At 39.8% G+C, this 15,392-nt stretch overlaps 1 protein-coding gene and 1 pseudogene across 2 annotated transcripts in view; one reads left to right on the forward strand and one right to left on the reverse strand.

Annotated features, from left to right (window-relative positions):
• The window catches only part of arhgef28a (Rho guanine nucleotide exchange factor (GEF) 28a), a 380,773-nt gene that overhangs the window by 181,396 nt on the left and 183,985 nt on the right, over nucleotides 1-15,392 (forward strand). For both annotated transcript variants that reach the window (XM_048621117.1, XM_048621120.1), the window contains 4 exons: nucleotides 3,300-3,433; nucleotides 7,919-8,280; nucleotides 12,168-12,375; nucleotides 14,582-14,696. In XM_048621117.1, the coding sequence (XP_048477074.1) occupies nucleotides 3,300-3,433; nucleotides 7,919-8,280; nucleotides 12,168-12,375; nucleotides 14,582-14,696 (819 nt within the window). The remainder of the gene's footprint in view (nucleotides 1-3,299; nucleotides 3,434-7,918; nucleotides 8,281-12,167; nucleotides 12,376-14,581; nucleotides 14,697-15,392) is intronic.
• Nucleotides 8,933-9,083, reverse strand: LOC125482853 (annotated as a pseudogene).

Consider the following 15,392-nt stretch of genomic DNA (forward strand, 5'->3'; position numbering starts at 1 on the left):
AGAGTAATGAGGTCATGAGTAAGGTTTCAAGGTCGCAGGAGTGTACCGGCAGGCAGGAAGGTGGTTTGAAGTGTCTACTTCAATACCAGGAGCATCCGGAATAAGGTGAGTGAACTTGCAGCATTGGTTGGTACCTGGGACTTCGATGTTGTGGCCATTTCGGAGACATGGATAGAGCAGGGACCGGAATGGTTGTCGCAGGTTCCGGGGTTTAGATGTTTGTTTCGGTAAGATCAGAGAAGGTGGTAAAAAAGGGGGAGGCGTGGCATTGTTAGTCAAGGACAGTATAACGGTGGCTGAAAGGACATTTGATGAGGACTCGTCTACTGAGGTAGTATGGGCTGAGGTTAGAAACAGGAAAGGAGAGGTCACCCTGTTGGGAGTTTTCTATAGGCCTCCAAAAAGTTCCAGAGATGTAGAGGAAGAGATTGAAAAGATGATTCTGGATAGGAGCGAAAGTAACAGGGTAGTTGTTATGGGGGACTTTAACTTTCCAAATATTGACTGGAAACGCTATAGTTCGAGTACTTTAGATGGGTCAGTTTTTGTCCAATGTGTGCAGGAGGGTTTCCTGACACAGTATGTAGATAGACCAACAAGAGGCGAGCCCACATTGGATTTGGTACTGGGTAATGAACCAGGCCAGGTGTTAGATTTGGAGATAGGTGAGCACTTTGGTGATAGTGGCCACAATTCGGTTACATTTACTTTAACGATGGAAAGGGATAGGTATATACCGCAGGGCAAGAGTTTTATAGCTGGGGGAGGCGATTAGGCAAGATTTAGGATGCATAGGATGGAGAAGGAAACTGCAGGGGCTGGGCACAATTGAAATGTGGAGCTTGTTCAAGGAACAGCTACTGCGTGTCCTTGAGAAGTATGTACCTGTCAGGCAGGGAGGAGGCGGTCGAGCGAGGGAACCGTGGTTTACTAAAGAATTTGAATCTCTTGTCAAGAGGAAGAAGGAGGCTTATGTAGAGATGAGGCGTGAAGGCTCAGTGAGGGCGCTTGAGAGTTACAAGTTAGCCAGGAAGGACCTAAAGAGAGAGCTAAGAAGAGCCAGGAGGGGACATGAGAAGTCTTTAGCACGTAGGATCAAGGAAAACCCTAAAGCTTTCTATAGATATGTCAGGAATAAAAGAATGACTAGAGTAAGATTAGGGCCAGTCAAGGACAGTAATGGGAAGTTGTGTGTGGAGTCCGAAGAGATAGGAGAGGCTCTAAGTGAATATATTCCGTCAGTATTCACACAGGAAAAAGACAATGTTGTTGAGGAGAATACCGAGATACAGGCTATTGGACTAGACAGGATTGAGGTTCATAAGAAGGAGGTGTTAGCAATTCTGGAAGGTGTGAAAATAGATAAGTCCCCTGGGCCAGATGGGATTTATCCTAGGATTCTCTGGGAAGCTAGGGAGGAGATTGCAGAGCCTTTGGCTTTGATCTTTATGTCGTCATTGTCTTCAGGAATAGTGCCAGAAGACTGGAGACTAGCAAATGTTGTCCCCTTGTTCAAGAAGGGGAGTAGAGACAACCCTGGTAATTATAGACCAGTGAGCCTTACTTCGGTTGTGGGTAAAGTGTTGGAAAGGATTATAAGAGATAGGATTTATAATCCTATAGAAAGGAATAATTTGATTAGGGATAGTCAACACGGTTTTATGAAGGGTAGGTCGTGCCTCACAAACCTTTATTGAGTTCTTTAAGAAGGTGACCAAACAGGTGGATGAGGGTAAAGCGGTTGATGTGGTGTATATGGATTTCAGTAAAGCATTTGATAAGGTTCCCCATGGTAGGCTATGGCAGAAAATATGGAGGCATGGGATTGAGGGTGATTTAGTGGTTTGGATCAGAAATTGGCTAGCTGTAAGAAGACAGAGGGTGGTGGTTGATGGGAAATGTTCATCCTGGAGTTCAGTTACTAGTGGTGTACCTCGAGGATCTGTTTTGGGGCCACTGCTGTTTGTCATTTTTATAAATGACCTGGATGAGGGTGTAGACGGATGGGTTAGTAAATTTGCGGATGACACCAAAGTCGGTGGAGTTGTGGATAGTGCAGAAGGATGTTGCAGGTTACAGAGGGACATAGATAAGCTGCAGTGCTGGGCTGAGAGGTGGCAAATGGAGTTTAATGTGGAAAAGTGTGAGGTGATTCACTTTGGAAGGAGTAACAGGAATACAGAGTACTGGGCTAATGGTAAGATTCTTGGTAGTGTGGATGAACAGAGAGATCTCGGTGTCCATGTGCATAGATCACTGAAAGTTGCCACCCAGGTTGATAGGGTTGTTAAGAAGGCGTATGGTGTGTTAGGTTTTATTGGTAGAGCGATTTGAGTTTCAGAGCCATGAGGTCATGTTGCAGCTGTACAAAACTCTGGTGCGGCCGCACTTAGAGTATTGCGTACAGTTCTGGTCACCGCATTATAGGAAGGATGTGGAAGCATTGGAAAGGGTGCAGAGGAGATTTACCAGGATGTTGCCTGGTATGGAGGGAAGGTCTTATGAGGAAAGGCTGAGGGACTTGAGGCTGTTTTCGTTAGAGAGAAGAAGGTTAAGAGGTGACTTAATAGAGACACACAAGATGATCAGAGGATTAGATAGGGTGGACAGTGGGAGCCTTTTTCCTTGGATGGTGATGGCTAGCACGAGGGGACATAGCTTTAAATTGAGGGGTGATAGATATAGGACAGATGTCAGAGGTAGGTTCTTTACTCAGAGTAGTAAGGGCGTGGAATGCCCTGCCTGCAAAAGTAGTAGACTCGCCCACTTTAAGGGCATTTAAATGGTCATTGGATAAACATATGGATGATAATGGAATAGTGTAGGTTAGATGGGCTTCAGATTGGTTTCACAGGTCAGCGCAACATCGAGGGCCGAAGGGCCTGTACTGCGCTGTAATGTCCTATGTTCTATGCTGCCACCATGTTGTAAAGTTTATATTGAGGCTGTACTGGGAGAGATGAGTCTGCCTTCATACCGGTGAACAGGAACCCCCTATTAATGATGTACACTATCATAGAATCAAAGAATCCCTACGGTGTGGAAACAGGCCCTTCAGCCCAACAAGTTCACACCGACCCTTGGAGCATCCCACCCAGACCCATCCCCCTATAACCGACATACTCCTGAACACTACATACAGAATTAGGAGAGAAATTCCCAGAACCATTCTGGCTTGATTCTAATTCCAAGTGTGTCTGATATCATCAGGCACTCTAATGACATATTCCATTCATTAGCACAATGCAACTTAACCATTTTCTTGATACTAAATCCGTTTGCTTTCTTTTGGTTGTCAGAGTGCAAACATTCTTCACAAGAATTCCTCAAGAAGTCAAAACCAGGTTTGTCTACCTTTCTGGCTGCAGCAAGACTTTCTTCCATGCTGAACGACAGAGAAGAAATTTATGTCAATTGTATGGTTGTAGATCAGGTAAGACCTGCAAAAATATTTCAAACTATTGCCAAATAATTTAAATAAGCTAATTGATAATCTTGTTTCATGTTACTCCTTAACACTTTGACTCCAGTTAAAAATAAAATTATATCAATGTATTGAAGTAATTATAAAGTAGCCAAAATAAAACAGAGCTCTGTTTATATTTATTCACAGGATGAGGGCGTTGCTGGCTGCGCCAGCATTTATTGTCCATCCCTAATTTCTCAGAGGGCAGTTGAGAGTCAACCACATTGCTGTGGGTCTGGAGTCACATGTAGGCCAGACCAGATAAGGATTGTAGTTTCCTTCCCTAAAGGACATTAATGAACCAGATAGGTTTTTTCAATAATCGACAATGAATACGTGGTCATCATGAGACTCTTTAACCCAGATTTTTATTGAATTAAAATTCCACCATCTGCTGTGGTGGGATTTGAACCCATGTGCCCAGAACATTACTTGGGCCTCTAGGTTAATTATCAACCTCTAATACCACTAGGCCATTGCCTCCCGTAAGGCTACATGTGGATGCTACAAATCTGAAACAAAAAACAGAAATTGCTGGAGAAACTCCACAGGTCTGGCAGCATCTGCGGGAAGAAAGCAGACTTAATGTTTCGAGTCCAGTGATTTTTCATCGGAATTACAAAACAACTCCCTGATACACCTTGTTCTGCAATTGCAATTCTTGCTGTGAAATACTCAGAATCACACAAAAGGGACATATAGTGTGTTATAAAGCGGAGATTGACCTCTCTTCCCTTCCCTCCCCGCGCCCCCCCCCCACCCCCTGAGAACTAAAAAAACTGAAAGCCCCCAGAGAGGAGCACCTGGCTCTATAATCTGTAAAAGGAGTGTGATAAGTGTTATAACCTGCTTTTCAGCAACTTCTAGTGGTTAAATAAAATAAACTGCTGACACTCAACATGTAACAATTTATTTATTTAACTCTAGCAATGAACAAATTAACTAAACTATTAACAAACCAAATAAACCTCTTCTAACTACTAACCATTCCCGAAAACAACAAGATTCTAATGGTATGCTGTTCCAATAAATACAAATCCCACTTTGACAAAAAAAACTTAGTCTCTTAAAATTACAGCCAGGTTACGTGTCTTCCGGAATGCTTTGTGGCTTCTCCATGGATTCTTCTGTCAGGAATGTTAACTGGTTATGCTGTGGGTACCTTTGCTATTTAGATGGTGCTTCCTCTAAGACTTAGAGAAGTCTGCGAGAGTCGGCTATTCTCGAGAGCTGATGGCTGTTAACTCTGGCGGACAGCTGTTTGCTCTGCAGTCTTTATCCAACTGCCCTCTTCATTTGTACCCTTGATTACACATCAATTTCTTACAATAGGATTGGTCCTATGTTGTCAAAACCATCAGATTTAAATTTAATTTTTTTTTGTATCTAAGTGCCTGGTTCAAATTGACTAAATAAATTCAAAACTTGTTGTCTTGGTAAAAACTGCTGCTTGGCCTGCTAATTGTACAGCCTTTTGATACGAATGTTTCAATTTGGGTGCTCTCTGTATACTTGCAAACTTTCAAACTGCTGCTCGCAGACATCCTTTTTAAATCTCTCAGCATAGAAAAAGCACATCATCTTTTAAAATGACCATGCAATGGTTTCCCCCCTGCCTAGCATTGTACAAACACTAAATTGTAACATCCTGCCTTCCAGTTTACAAATATTCTACCCAACTTTGCAACAAGTGCCGCACAACATACGTGTGATCTATTTTAAAACTCGCGGAAGAAAAGGGACAGTATTAGCATGATTATAAAGTTGGTTGACGGATAGAAAATTGAGTATAATGGTTAATGGATGTTTTTTGGCTGGGGACTAAGGTTGCTTTACCTAACATATATCAATGATCTAGCCCTTTGTGTACAGGCACAATTTCAAAATTTGTGGACAGTGCAAAACTTGGAGCCATTATGAACTATGAGGAGAGTAGCATGAAACTTCAAAAGGATGTAGATAGGTTGATGGATTGGTGGCAGGTGAAGTTCAATGTAGAAAAATGTGAGATAATACATCTTAGTAGCAGAAACATGAAGAAACAACACAACATGAATTGTACAGTTTTAATAGCAGTGCAGGGCTAGAGCGTGTATTGAAAGGTATATGATTTTTCAAGCTTGTGGCATGTGGGCGTTGGTTACTTTTGTGAAGAGTAAAAAAGCAATAAGTTGAGAAAGATCTCTTGATTCTTGAAATAATCTAGTATGTATCGCAGGGCAAGTGGCTGTAAAGTTCCTGCATTGTTTATAGAAGATTATTCATACTGTGAGGTTGATGACAGGAGAGCAAACATTGAAAGCTTCATTTTGGTTTAGAATAATCAAAGATTGATTTTTGCTTAAAAACTCGAGACTGAAAGCTGTTAGGACAGTTTGAGGATACTTGACCAGAATCGGAAGCAAATATGGTTTTTCTCCTAGAAAGAAGGAGACTGTAAAATTGGAGGCATGGTGGACAACGAAGAAGTTTACCTCCGAGTACAATAGGATCTTGATCAGATGGGCCAACGAGTGGCAGATGGAGTTTAACTTAGATAAGTAGGAGGTGCTGCCGTTTGGAAAGGCAAATCAGGGCAGGATTTATACACTTAATGGTAAGGTCGTGGGGAGTGTTGCTGAACAAAGAGGCCTTAGAGTGCAAGGTCATAGTTCCTTGAAAGTGGATATGCAGGTAGATAGGATCCTGAAGAAGGCATTTGCTATGCTTTGCCTTTATTGGTTGATTCATTGAGTACAGGAGTTGGGAGGTCATATTTAGGCCGTACAGGACATTGGTTAGGCCACTTCTGCAGTATTGTGTGCAATTCAGGCCTCCCTCCTTCAGGAAAGATGTTGTGAAACTAGAAAGGGTTCAGAAAAGATTGACAAGGATGTTGCCAGGGTTGGAGAGTTTGAGCTATAGGGAGAGACTGAATAGGCTCGCTATTTTTCCCGCAGCGTCAGAGGCTGAGGGATGACCATGTAGAGGTACCATGTAGAGGTTTATAGAATCATGAGGGGCATGGATAGGGTAAATAGGCACGGTCTTTTCCTCAGGGTGGGGGGTGTCCAAAACTAGAGGGCATAGGTTTAAGGTGGGAGGGGAAAAATATAAAAGGGATCTGAGGGGCAACTTTTTCATGCAGAGGATAGTGCGTATATGGAATGTGCTATCAGAGGAGATGGTGGAGGCTGGTACAATTACAATATTTAAAAGGCATCAGGATGGGTATATGAATGGGAAAGGTTTAAGAGAGATATGGGCCAAATGCTGGCAAGTGGGACGAGATTTATTTAGGATATCAGGTCAGCATGCATAAGTTGGACTGAAGGATCTCTTTCCGTGCTCTATATCTCTATGACTGTATGACTCTATATGAGTATAGTTTGTTTAGTTTATGAAACTTCTAGACTAAAAGTGTTTGGTTAGAAATTGACAGAGGATTAAAATATTGAGAAAGTCTAAGCTTTCAGATTTGTATTTATATAAGAATATCTCACAGTTCACAGGACAGAACTGTGGAGAAGCAGTTAAATCAAACTTAAAGACTTGATATTGAGGGATAATTTCTTTGGATTTGAATTGCTGTAAACTGATTATTGAGGAATAGATGAGATTGTTTTTGTTGTGTGTTTTAAGAAAACAGGTATGTTTTAAATGCATATGTTCATTAGCTATTTCACCTAATGATTTGTCTGTGATGGTCCTGCTACATGCGTTACCTCAAAATGAGAGCCTGCTGTGACATTAACCCACTCTATGATGCTTTCCTACTGATGGGAATACGGAGGGTCAGAAAATATGAATATATTTGTGTGATTTGAAGATTCATCAATGGCATGCAAGGCTCAGTAAACATTTTTTTTTCCTGTAAGGGACAGATCAGTTAAAATTACCAAAGGTTTTAATATGATTAGTACAGGGAGATTTTCTGTGCTCGTGGAGTTAGTAAAGAAAAGACATTAATTCAAAACTGTCTTCGGAAGTGAGGAATGATTTCTTTAGCCAGAAAGTAATTGGAGCATGAATAGTTTTGCAGTAGGGATAGAGTATTGTGGTTAAAGTGGAGAGAATTTGCAGTACTGAGGCTATAGGATTACTTTTGGATTGTTTTAGTATAGGGCAGGCTGAATCAGTGGGCTGAATTAACACTCTATTGTGTGAGCCCATGGTTGTAGTTTACAACATTATTTTACACACGCAATGCAGTCTTGTGAAAGAATTTGGGATGATCCATGGTAAAGTCTATCATTTAAAATTGTGAACATTTCTTATGGCTTTCTGTCTGAATCATGTGGCACTTGAACCCTTTTCAAGAGCACCTTAAGATTAACAAGGGATGACCATAGAATAATTATATATGTTTGAGACCGAAAACATTTAGCAACTAAAGTTTTGATTGTGTTGCATTACACCGTACCTTCAGCCTTTTTATTTATTGCGGTCAATTAAATATATCCTTCTTCTTAGGTTAATGAAGGCGGTATAAACTATAATAGTAACAATCTTACCACTGCAAGTACCAGTACTACTAATGCACTGCATGAGAAGTCATCTGAGGACCAACTTTGCCGGGCTTACAATGTCCCCCAGTCGATGGAATCCAATATACCTGCATCATTAGAAGACAATCTATGTAGGAAGCATTCAAATTACTATCTTGAGGACCACATAGACACCACAATTCTGAAGGAAGATCAGAATGATTTTACAGAACAAGTTTCTGATTTGTCTTCACCTGATAGTATTTTATGCCGATCGTCATTATTATCTCAGCAGCATGATTGTGTCAAGGCAGAAAGTCCTTCCACAAGCATCAAATATAAGCAAAGGTATGTCATTTACAATTTGTGATAAAGTTGATTTTAAGTAAATTTATCAACCATTTCTAAAATTTGATTGATCCAATTAAATTTCAAAAATGCAGATAACCGTTAATAGAATGTTTTTGGATTCTATTGTTATTTGTTTATTTTGGCGTATTTGTATCTCAAGGAAAATGGTTAACGAGAGGAAGTGGTAAAAAGAGCAATCTTAATAGCGGTATTTGCTCAAAGCAGAGTTAAAAAAATTGCCTACCAATGTTCAGCAACTTTTCACTGTTTGTCTTTGCCTCAATGCCATTGGCTTCTGTTTTTTGTTCTCTATAATTATTTCTCTGCCTGTATTATTTTTCTACGAATAGTTTTAAATAAGACTGCCTTCTGTCATTTAAGTTTTTTTTAGTTTAATGTCATATGGGGGCACCCATGTTCAAATGGGTTTTTCTACTCCTGCTTGATGGTAGGATGTTGTTCTGAATCACATTTCAGTTATAAAGTAGAATGGGTAGGATGGGGAGTGGAATAAAACAATAAGAATGTTTAAGCAGATTGTGTGCTTGATCAAGGATAATCAAGTGACTGACAGACAAGTCTTTGTAAGATTCATTTGTAATAATTTGTTATGCCAATACAAAGGGCACAATAAGTTGTGCTGTATCCAGGGGAGTTTTAGCTGCTTATCTCCCACCAATACAGATTTTACAATTATGTGCCCCACATTTGGGGACAGGTGTTAGCACCCGCAGTGCAATTGGCTTGCCTAGTCCTGGGAGAACGACCTTCATCATCATGGTCTCTCCCTTGGTTAGTATATTAGATTAGCTTTGGGAAACTGCATGTTAATTGAGTTTCCTGTGCACCCATGGTAGTATGAGACCATGACAATTTAAATTACCGGTGCTCATTAACAAACATTTGGTCCACATTTCCTGGTGAATCATGGGAATTAGGCAGAAACCAGATGCCGGTTTCCAGAGATTGAGCCAGTTTTTTTACGAGTAAGTAATTGGAAGTGGACGCTGATGGCAGAGGAAGGCATGTATGGAAGAGTGTTGGCGGTGAACGTTCGGGGATTGAGGCTGCTCTTGTTGTAGTGAAGATGGAGAGTGTAAAGAGAGCCCAGGGCAGTGAAGGCTTGGCTCATCCTTTTAGGGCCTTGGAGAGTGCTCCTGCATCTTGTAAGGCCATAAAGGAAAGTAAGAAATTATTTAGAGATCCTTTTCTATTTTCATAGTTTCTCTCCCAACTTCACTGCCCTGTTGAAGCTTATTTTATTTCTGAGACCCTTTGCTCTACCATTGACCGCTTTTGCTTCCTAGTCTACCTGTTTACTTTGGGCACATCTTTTTATTCATTCAGGATATCTGGGCTCTGCTGCTTCGGCCAGCACTTATTGCTGATCCTTAATTGCCCTTCAGAAGGTGGTGATGAGTTGACTTCTTGAACTGCTACAATCAATTTTGTGTAGGCGCACTCACCTAATGTTAGAGATTTTCACCATTTAGGATTTTGACCCAGCAACACTGAAGGAATGGCAATTTTGAAGCTAGGTCCTGATCCTCCATATTTTTTCATGGATTTGGACCAGTTTTTAAATGCCTCATGGTTCATAGCACTTCAGATGTGATCCATAAACTGCAGAAGGAAATGCTTAGGAGATAAATTCAAAATAACATTGTCAAAACACCTCCCTCGTACTGCTGCCATTCTAATTTCCCCATCTACAACCCATGTCTCCTAATGCTCCCCCATGCGAAGCAACTGCATTTCCATGTCATTTGCCCACTATGTGCTGTTTGTAACAATGAAAATGATGATGTTTAAAAGGTTTTTTTAAATAAGCAGTCATTCATTCATTACTTTCCATTTACTACATGTCAATAGGAGTGGTAATCATCCAGACCCTTTAAAGTATTTAAAGCAGAAACTGCCAGAACTTGAAACATCTTAAACTTATAAATGAGCATCATGCAGAGCTGAAGCTGTTAAACAGTGTTTTGACTGTTTTAACACTCCAATGGATGCCCTGGCTCTCAAACTAGAATGCATAGTAAGGCTGGGCTACGGTGTGTCCTAACTACCGCCATGGCCAAACTTCAGGCCACATGCTGATATAAAATTATAGTTGTGTTTATTGAACACATTAGCATTTTTTATAAAATAAACTTTAATTGATCAAAAATAACCAATAGATTGAAATTCCTTCAAACTAATCTCTGATGAAAACAAATATATAAACAGTTTGATAATAAATACCAAATCCAATAGACTAACAACACGAAAAATAGAAACCAGAAGCTCATTATGATATTGATATATTGTATGATTGCTTTCAAACTAACCTGTAATAACAGGTTAAAACCTATAATAACAGCCGTCATGCTTATGTCAACTGATAAAGTGAAATAGCAAGCTTGGAGTTTTTTTAAAAAGCTGTCATAGAATCTCTACAGTGTGGAAACAGGTCATTTGGCCCAACAAGTCCACACTGCCCCTCTGAAGAGCATCCCACCCTGACTCATTCCCCTACCCCTCTAATTCCCCATGTCTAAACCTAAACATCCCTAGACACTACGGGCAATTTAGCATGGCCAATCCACCCACCCTGCACATCTTTAGACTGTGTGAGGAAACCCAGACACAGGGAGAATGTGCAAACTCCACACAGACAGTCACCCAAGGGTGGAATCGAACCTGGGTCCCTGGTGCTGTGAGGCAGCAGTGTTAACCACTGAGCCACCGTATCACCCAAACCAGGGCACCCAGTGGAAACCCACGTAAATATGGGGGGAACATGCAAACTTCACATGGACAGTCACCCAAGATTGGAATTGAACCTGGGTCCTTGGTGTTGAGGCAGCAGTGCTAACCACTGAGCCACTGTCCCACTAGCCACTAGTCATCTGTCATGATCCTTGAGCATTCAATGAGTTTTCACAATTCTTTGACATCATGACTGTTGATTGACAGCTTTGATATATCCAATGAGTTCATGCAACTTTTTATACACAATTCCCAAGGCTGCCTGACCACTTTCACAGGGTACCTGACAGTTCACTTAGGCCTCAGTGATTCTAACTCAGCTTTCTCCTATTTGGGCTTCCAAACATTGATGTAGCAGATTAGACAGCGAGCTTTCAAATCTTTATGCTGTCTTGTCAGTAACCCATCTCCTCCAACAACATAGTTCCACCCTGATAGACACTGACTTTTCTTGAGGCCTTGATTACCATTCAACATCTGTCATCTGCTTGACCATAGGATCTCTTCCAGACTTGCCAGAACCAGTTCCAAGGTACTGAATCATTAGTAGCCAAGTTCTGCTATCTGTTAAAAACAATGCTCTATCTGGTGTCACTGTGTCTGTCGAACTCTTTTAATCATGACTCAGTCGGCAATCAACTTCAATCCTTGGCCTGACAAACAAACAAAGCTTGTTTGATTTTTTTTTGTTTGCCATAAGTAAAAAGGTTTCAAAAACAGCAAGTCATTCTTAAGCAACAACTTCCAGTTCATGGCTCCAAACCAAAATTGAAAAATCAACAACTATTCCAACATAAGAGCATTTTATTTGCTTAGGCTGTCCTTAAGTTGGAGAATTATTAAATAAAATTCATTAACCCAGGCAAAATATCAAATGAAAATGATTAAAAATTGATTTTGCATTTTCCAAAATGTATTCCAATGGTCACATTTGCTGAGTTGTTAGAAATGGTACTAGCCTAAGGTTGCATGGGATGAAAGGGCAAAGCTGTTCTCTAGGTATATATTGATCATAATTACCAAACACCTCCTTGGATTGGTATCAATATTATAAGTGAATTAGTAAGGAAACATACTTATTTTTGCAATATTAATTTGTTTGTAGACACCCTTTCACTAATTTGTTTTTGCAGGTTCAGCTTTGATGGCATTGATGCAGACAGCGAAGGAGAAGAGGTTTCAGACAGGTCTCAGGGCTCATGCACTCCAAAATCTCCAAATTCTGTTGCATTATTTGCCAGCAGTGGAGATGAACTGGATTCTTTTGAGATTCACCAGGAAACTGAGATAAACATCAAGGAATCTGAATCAAGGTCTTCATCCAACAGCTTGTTGCCAAAGGTACTAGAGCAGACTTTAGTAGTTAGGTGGAAAACCAATGCAATTGTGTAATCTGGGCAAATTTAAAAGCTGATATCCCAATGGAACATTGTCTCTATTCCAGCTGGCAATGCAACAACATGCTATTGGCAACTTCAGCTAAAGCTCTTAAGGCTAAATAATGCTGATTTATTTCTAGAAGGATGTAACACATGAAATCAATCAGAAATTTAAAATTAGATAGTTGATCAAAACAGGAAGCTCTATTTGACACAGAAATGTTTTATATGCACATATGTTTGACTTTATTATGTTTTGCAAGATGGTAACTAACAGATTACAAAACTATTGTTCAGACCATTCCATCTGGCATTAAATTTATTCAACAGTCAAAGGAAAGAATCTTAGAATTGTAATTTTCAAAAAAAAGATGCTGGATCTTGGCCCTTAAAAGTCATGATATAATTGAAAAAATTCAGCTGCAAAACATGTAACCCTCCTTATAATGAACCTTTCAGCAATAAGGATGGACCAGAAACAGTCTGTGATTGAATGAGCAGATACTTAGGCTTTCATGTAATGGATAACATTTTCTCACTGGTCACCTCCTCCATGATTAAATTTGCCTGGGAATTTTGAGGGTTTCTGGCGTGAAATTTCCCGCTGTCCCCTGTAGTTTGAATGCTGGTTGTCTATGCTATCAAACCATTTCACAACCTTGTATGTCTCAAAAGATCACCTTTCAATCTAAAATTCAGAGACAGAAAGTCCAATTTACGCAACCTCTCATCATAGAACAACTCTCTCACCCAAGACACCAACCTAATCAGCCTTTTTTTGTATAGACTCCGATGCAAGTATATCATCTCCATATTTAGGGAGTTAAAAATTTTTGCATAATTCCATGAGTTCTCTCATCAAAACCAAGTACAATTATTACTTAATGTCTTTATTCCTGTACTTTAAAGCCCTGTAATTAAAGCCAACATGCCTTTCCTATCTAATTGCTTGCTTTATCTGCATACTCTGTGTTTTTTGTATAAGTACACCCAAGTCCTTCAGAGCTCCCCATTTGGTCAGACGAATGTGGTATCAATACTGAAGAGGTTTGACAACATCCAAGACAAAACAGCCCACTTGATTGGTACTTCACACACCACATTAATTATTCACTTGTCTCACCACTGATGCACAGTGACAGCAGTGTGTATCATCTAAAAGTTGCAATGCAGAAATTTACCGAGTCTGCTTTGACAGCACTTTACAAATCAACAACCTCTGCCATCTAGGTAGTCAGCAGATGTATGGGACACCACTACATACAAATTTCCATCCAGACTACAAACCATCCTGACTTGAAAATACATCATTGTTTCTTAGTCGTAGTCATATAATCATACAGCATGGAAACAGACTCTTCAGTCCAACTAGTCCATGCTGACCAGGTTCCCAAACTAAACTAGTCCCACCTGCCTGCACTTGGCCCATATTCCTCCAAACTTTTCCTATTCGTGACCTCATTCAAATGTACCAGCATTCACCACTTCTCTGGCAGTTCATTTCCTCACACGAACCACTCTCTGTTTTAAAAAAAAAAGTGTCCCTCATTTATAAATCTTTCTCCTCTCACCTTAAAACTATGCCCCTTAGTCTTGAACTCCCCCACCCTGGGAATAAACCCTTATCTTTGCCTCTCATGATTTTATAGACCACCGAACGGTCACCCCTCAACCTCCAATCCTCCAGTGAAAAAAAATCCCAATCTTTCCAGTCTATTACTGGTAACATCCTGGTAAATCTTTTCTGAGCCCTCTCCAGCTTAATAATATCCTTCCTATAGCAGGGTGACCAGAACTGCACACACTACTCCAAAAAAGGCCTCACCAATGTTCTGTACAACCTCAACATAACCCAATAATTCCAGCCAAACTCCTTTCTAAACTTCAAGACCTCGGACTTTGCTCACCCCTCTGCAACTTTATGAATTTGTAGATTGAATACTTTTGTTTGCTTCAAAAAAAAAGGCATGCTTTCTCTTTGTGAATTATTGATGTTAAATAGTGCTTAAAATAGCTTCTGTCATACCTTTTGTACATTGTCAAGAAAATTGTCTCGTTCCATTGGTGAAAATGAAAGGTAGTTGATTATATTTACACCTGAAATAAAAAATGTCCTGTGTTTACTCTAGAATATAACATTTGATACAGTTTCTATTTGTTCTTTAAAGGAGTCTGAAGATACTGGAATTCGGCTGAGATCATACTCCCTTTCCTCTCCTAAAGTGTCTCAAAGCAAATCTCGATTCATAAGAGATTTTGGTGTGTTTGATTCCCCAAATGAAGGTTAGTATCAACAGAAGAGCAAAATAACTTTGAATAATAAAATATTGATTTTGTTTAAACAAAAGACTAAATCTATGTCATTGGTTAAAAATGGCATCTACTTTGTATCATCATATGCAAAGCATCACCATTTTAGATTCCTCATCTTACAATTAACAATTTTGCTTAAAGATGCTTAAGTCTATAGTATGAATTCACCTTCATGTCTGGACAGTTACATTATAGAACTGCCTGAATGAGCAGTTTGCTTTATAAAGTATATTCTTACCACTTTATGACAGGGCTTTGGCTTAACATTGGGAAATGAGATATGTGGATATATGAACTGTTACAGTAGTGTGCTACCCCAGATTGTCTGTCTGCCTGTTAAAGCTGAACTTGGTTTTCCACGTTCTTTGCATTCCTAAATGGAACATCACCTACACCTACTATACAAACTTATCCAGTATAAAGGAGAAGGTTTAAAATGGATATTTATGTTTTGTGGTATCCTCCTAACAGCTGATTCACATTGCTGTTTGTTGTTTGTCAGAATGTTGCAGGAGGTATATTGGCGAAGGCCAAAGAGAATCTATAAATAATTGATTAGTGAAGTTACTTTCTTCATCAGAGAACTTTACCATGCACAAAAATTATTTGAATTTAATATTTATGGGATTTAGTATCCAGATTTGTAATATCTTATTACTAGATATA

Source organism: Rhincodon typus, chromosome 3 (assembly GCF_021869965.1).
Source record: "Rhincodon typus isolate 14 chromosome 3, sRhiTyp1.1, whole genome shotgun sequence".
In the NCBI taxonomy this organism is placed as follows: Eukaryota; Metazoa; Chordata; class Chondrichthyes; order Orectolobiformes; family Rhincodontidae; genus Rhincodon; species Rhincodon typus.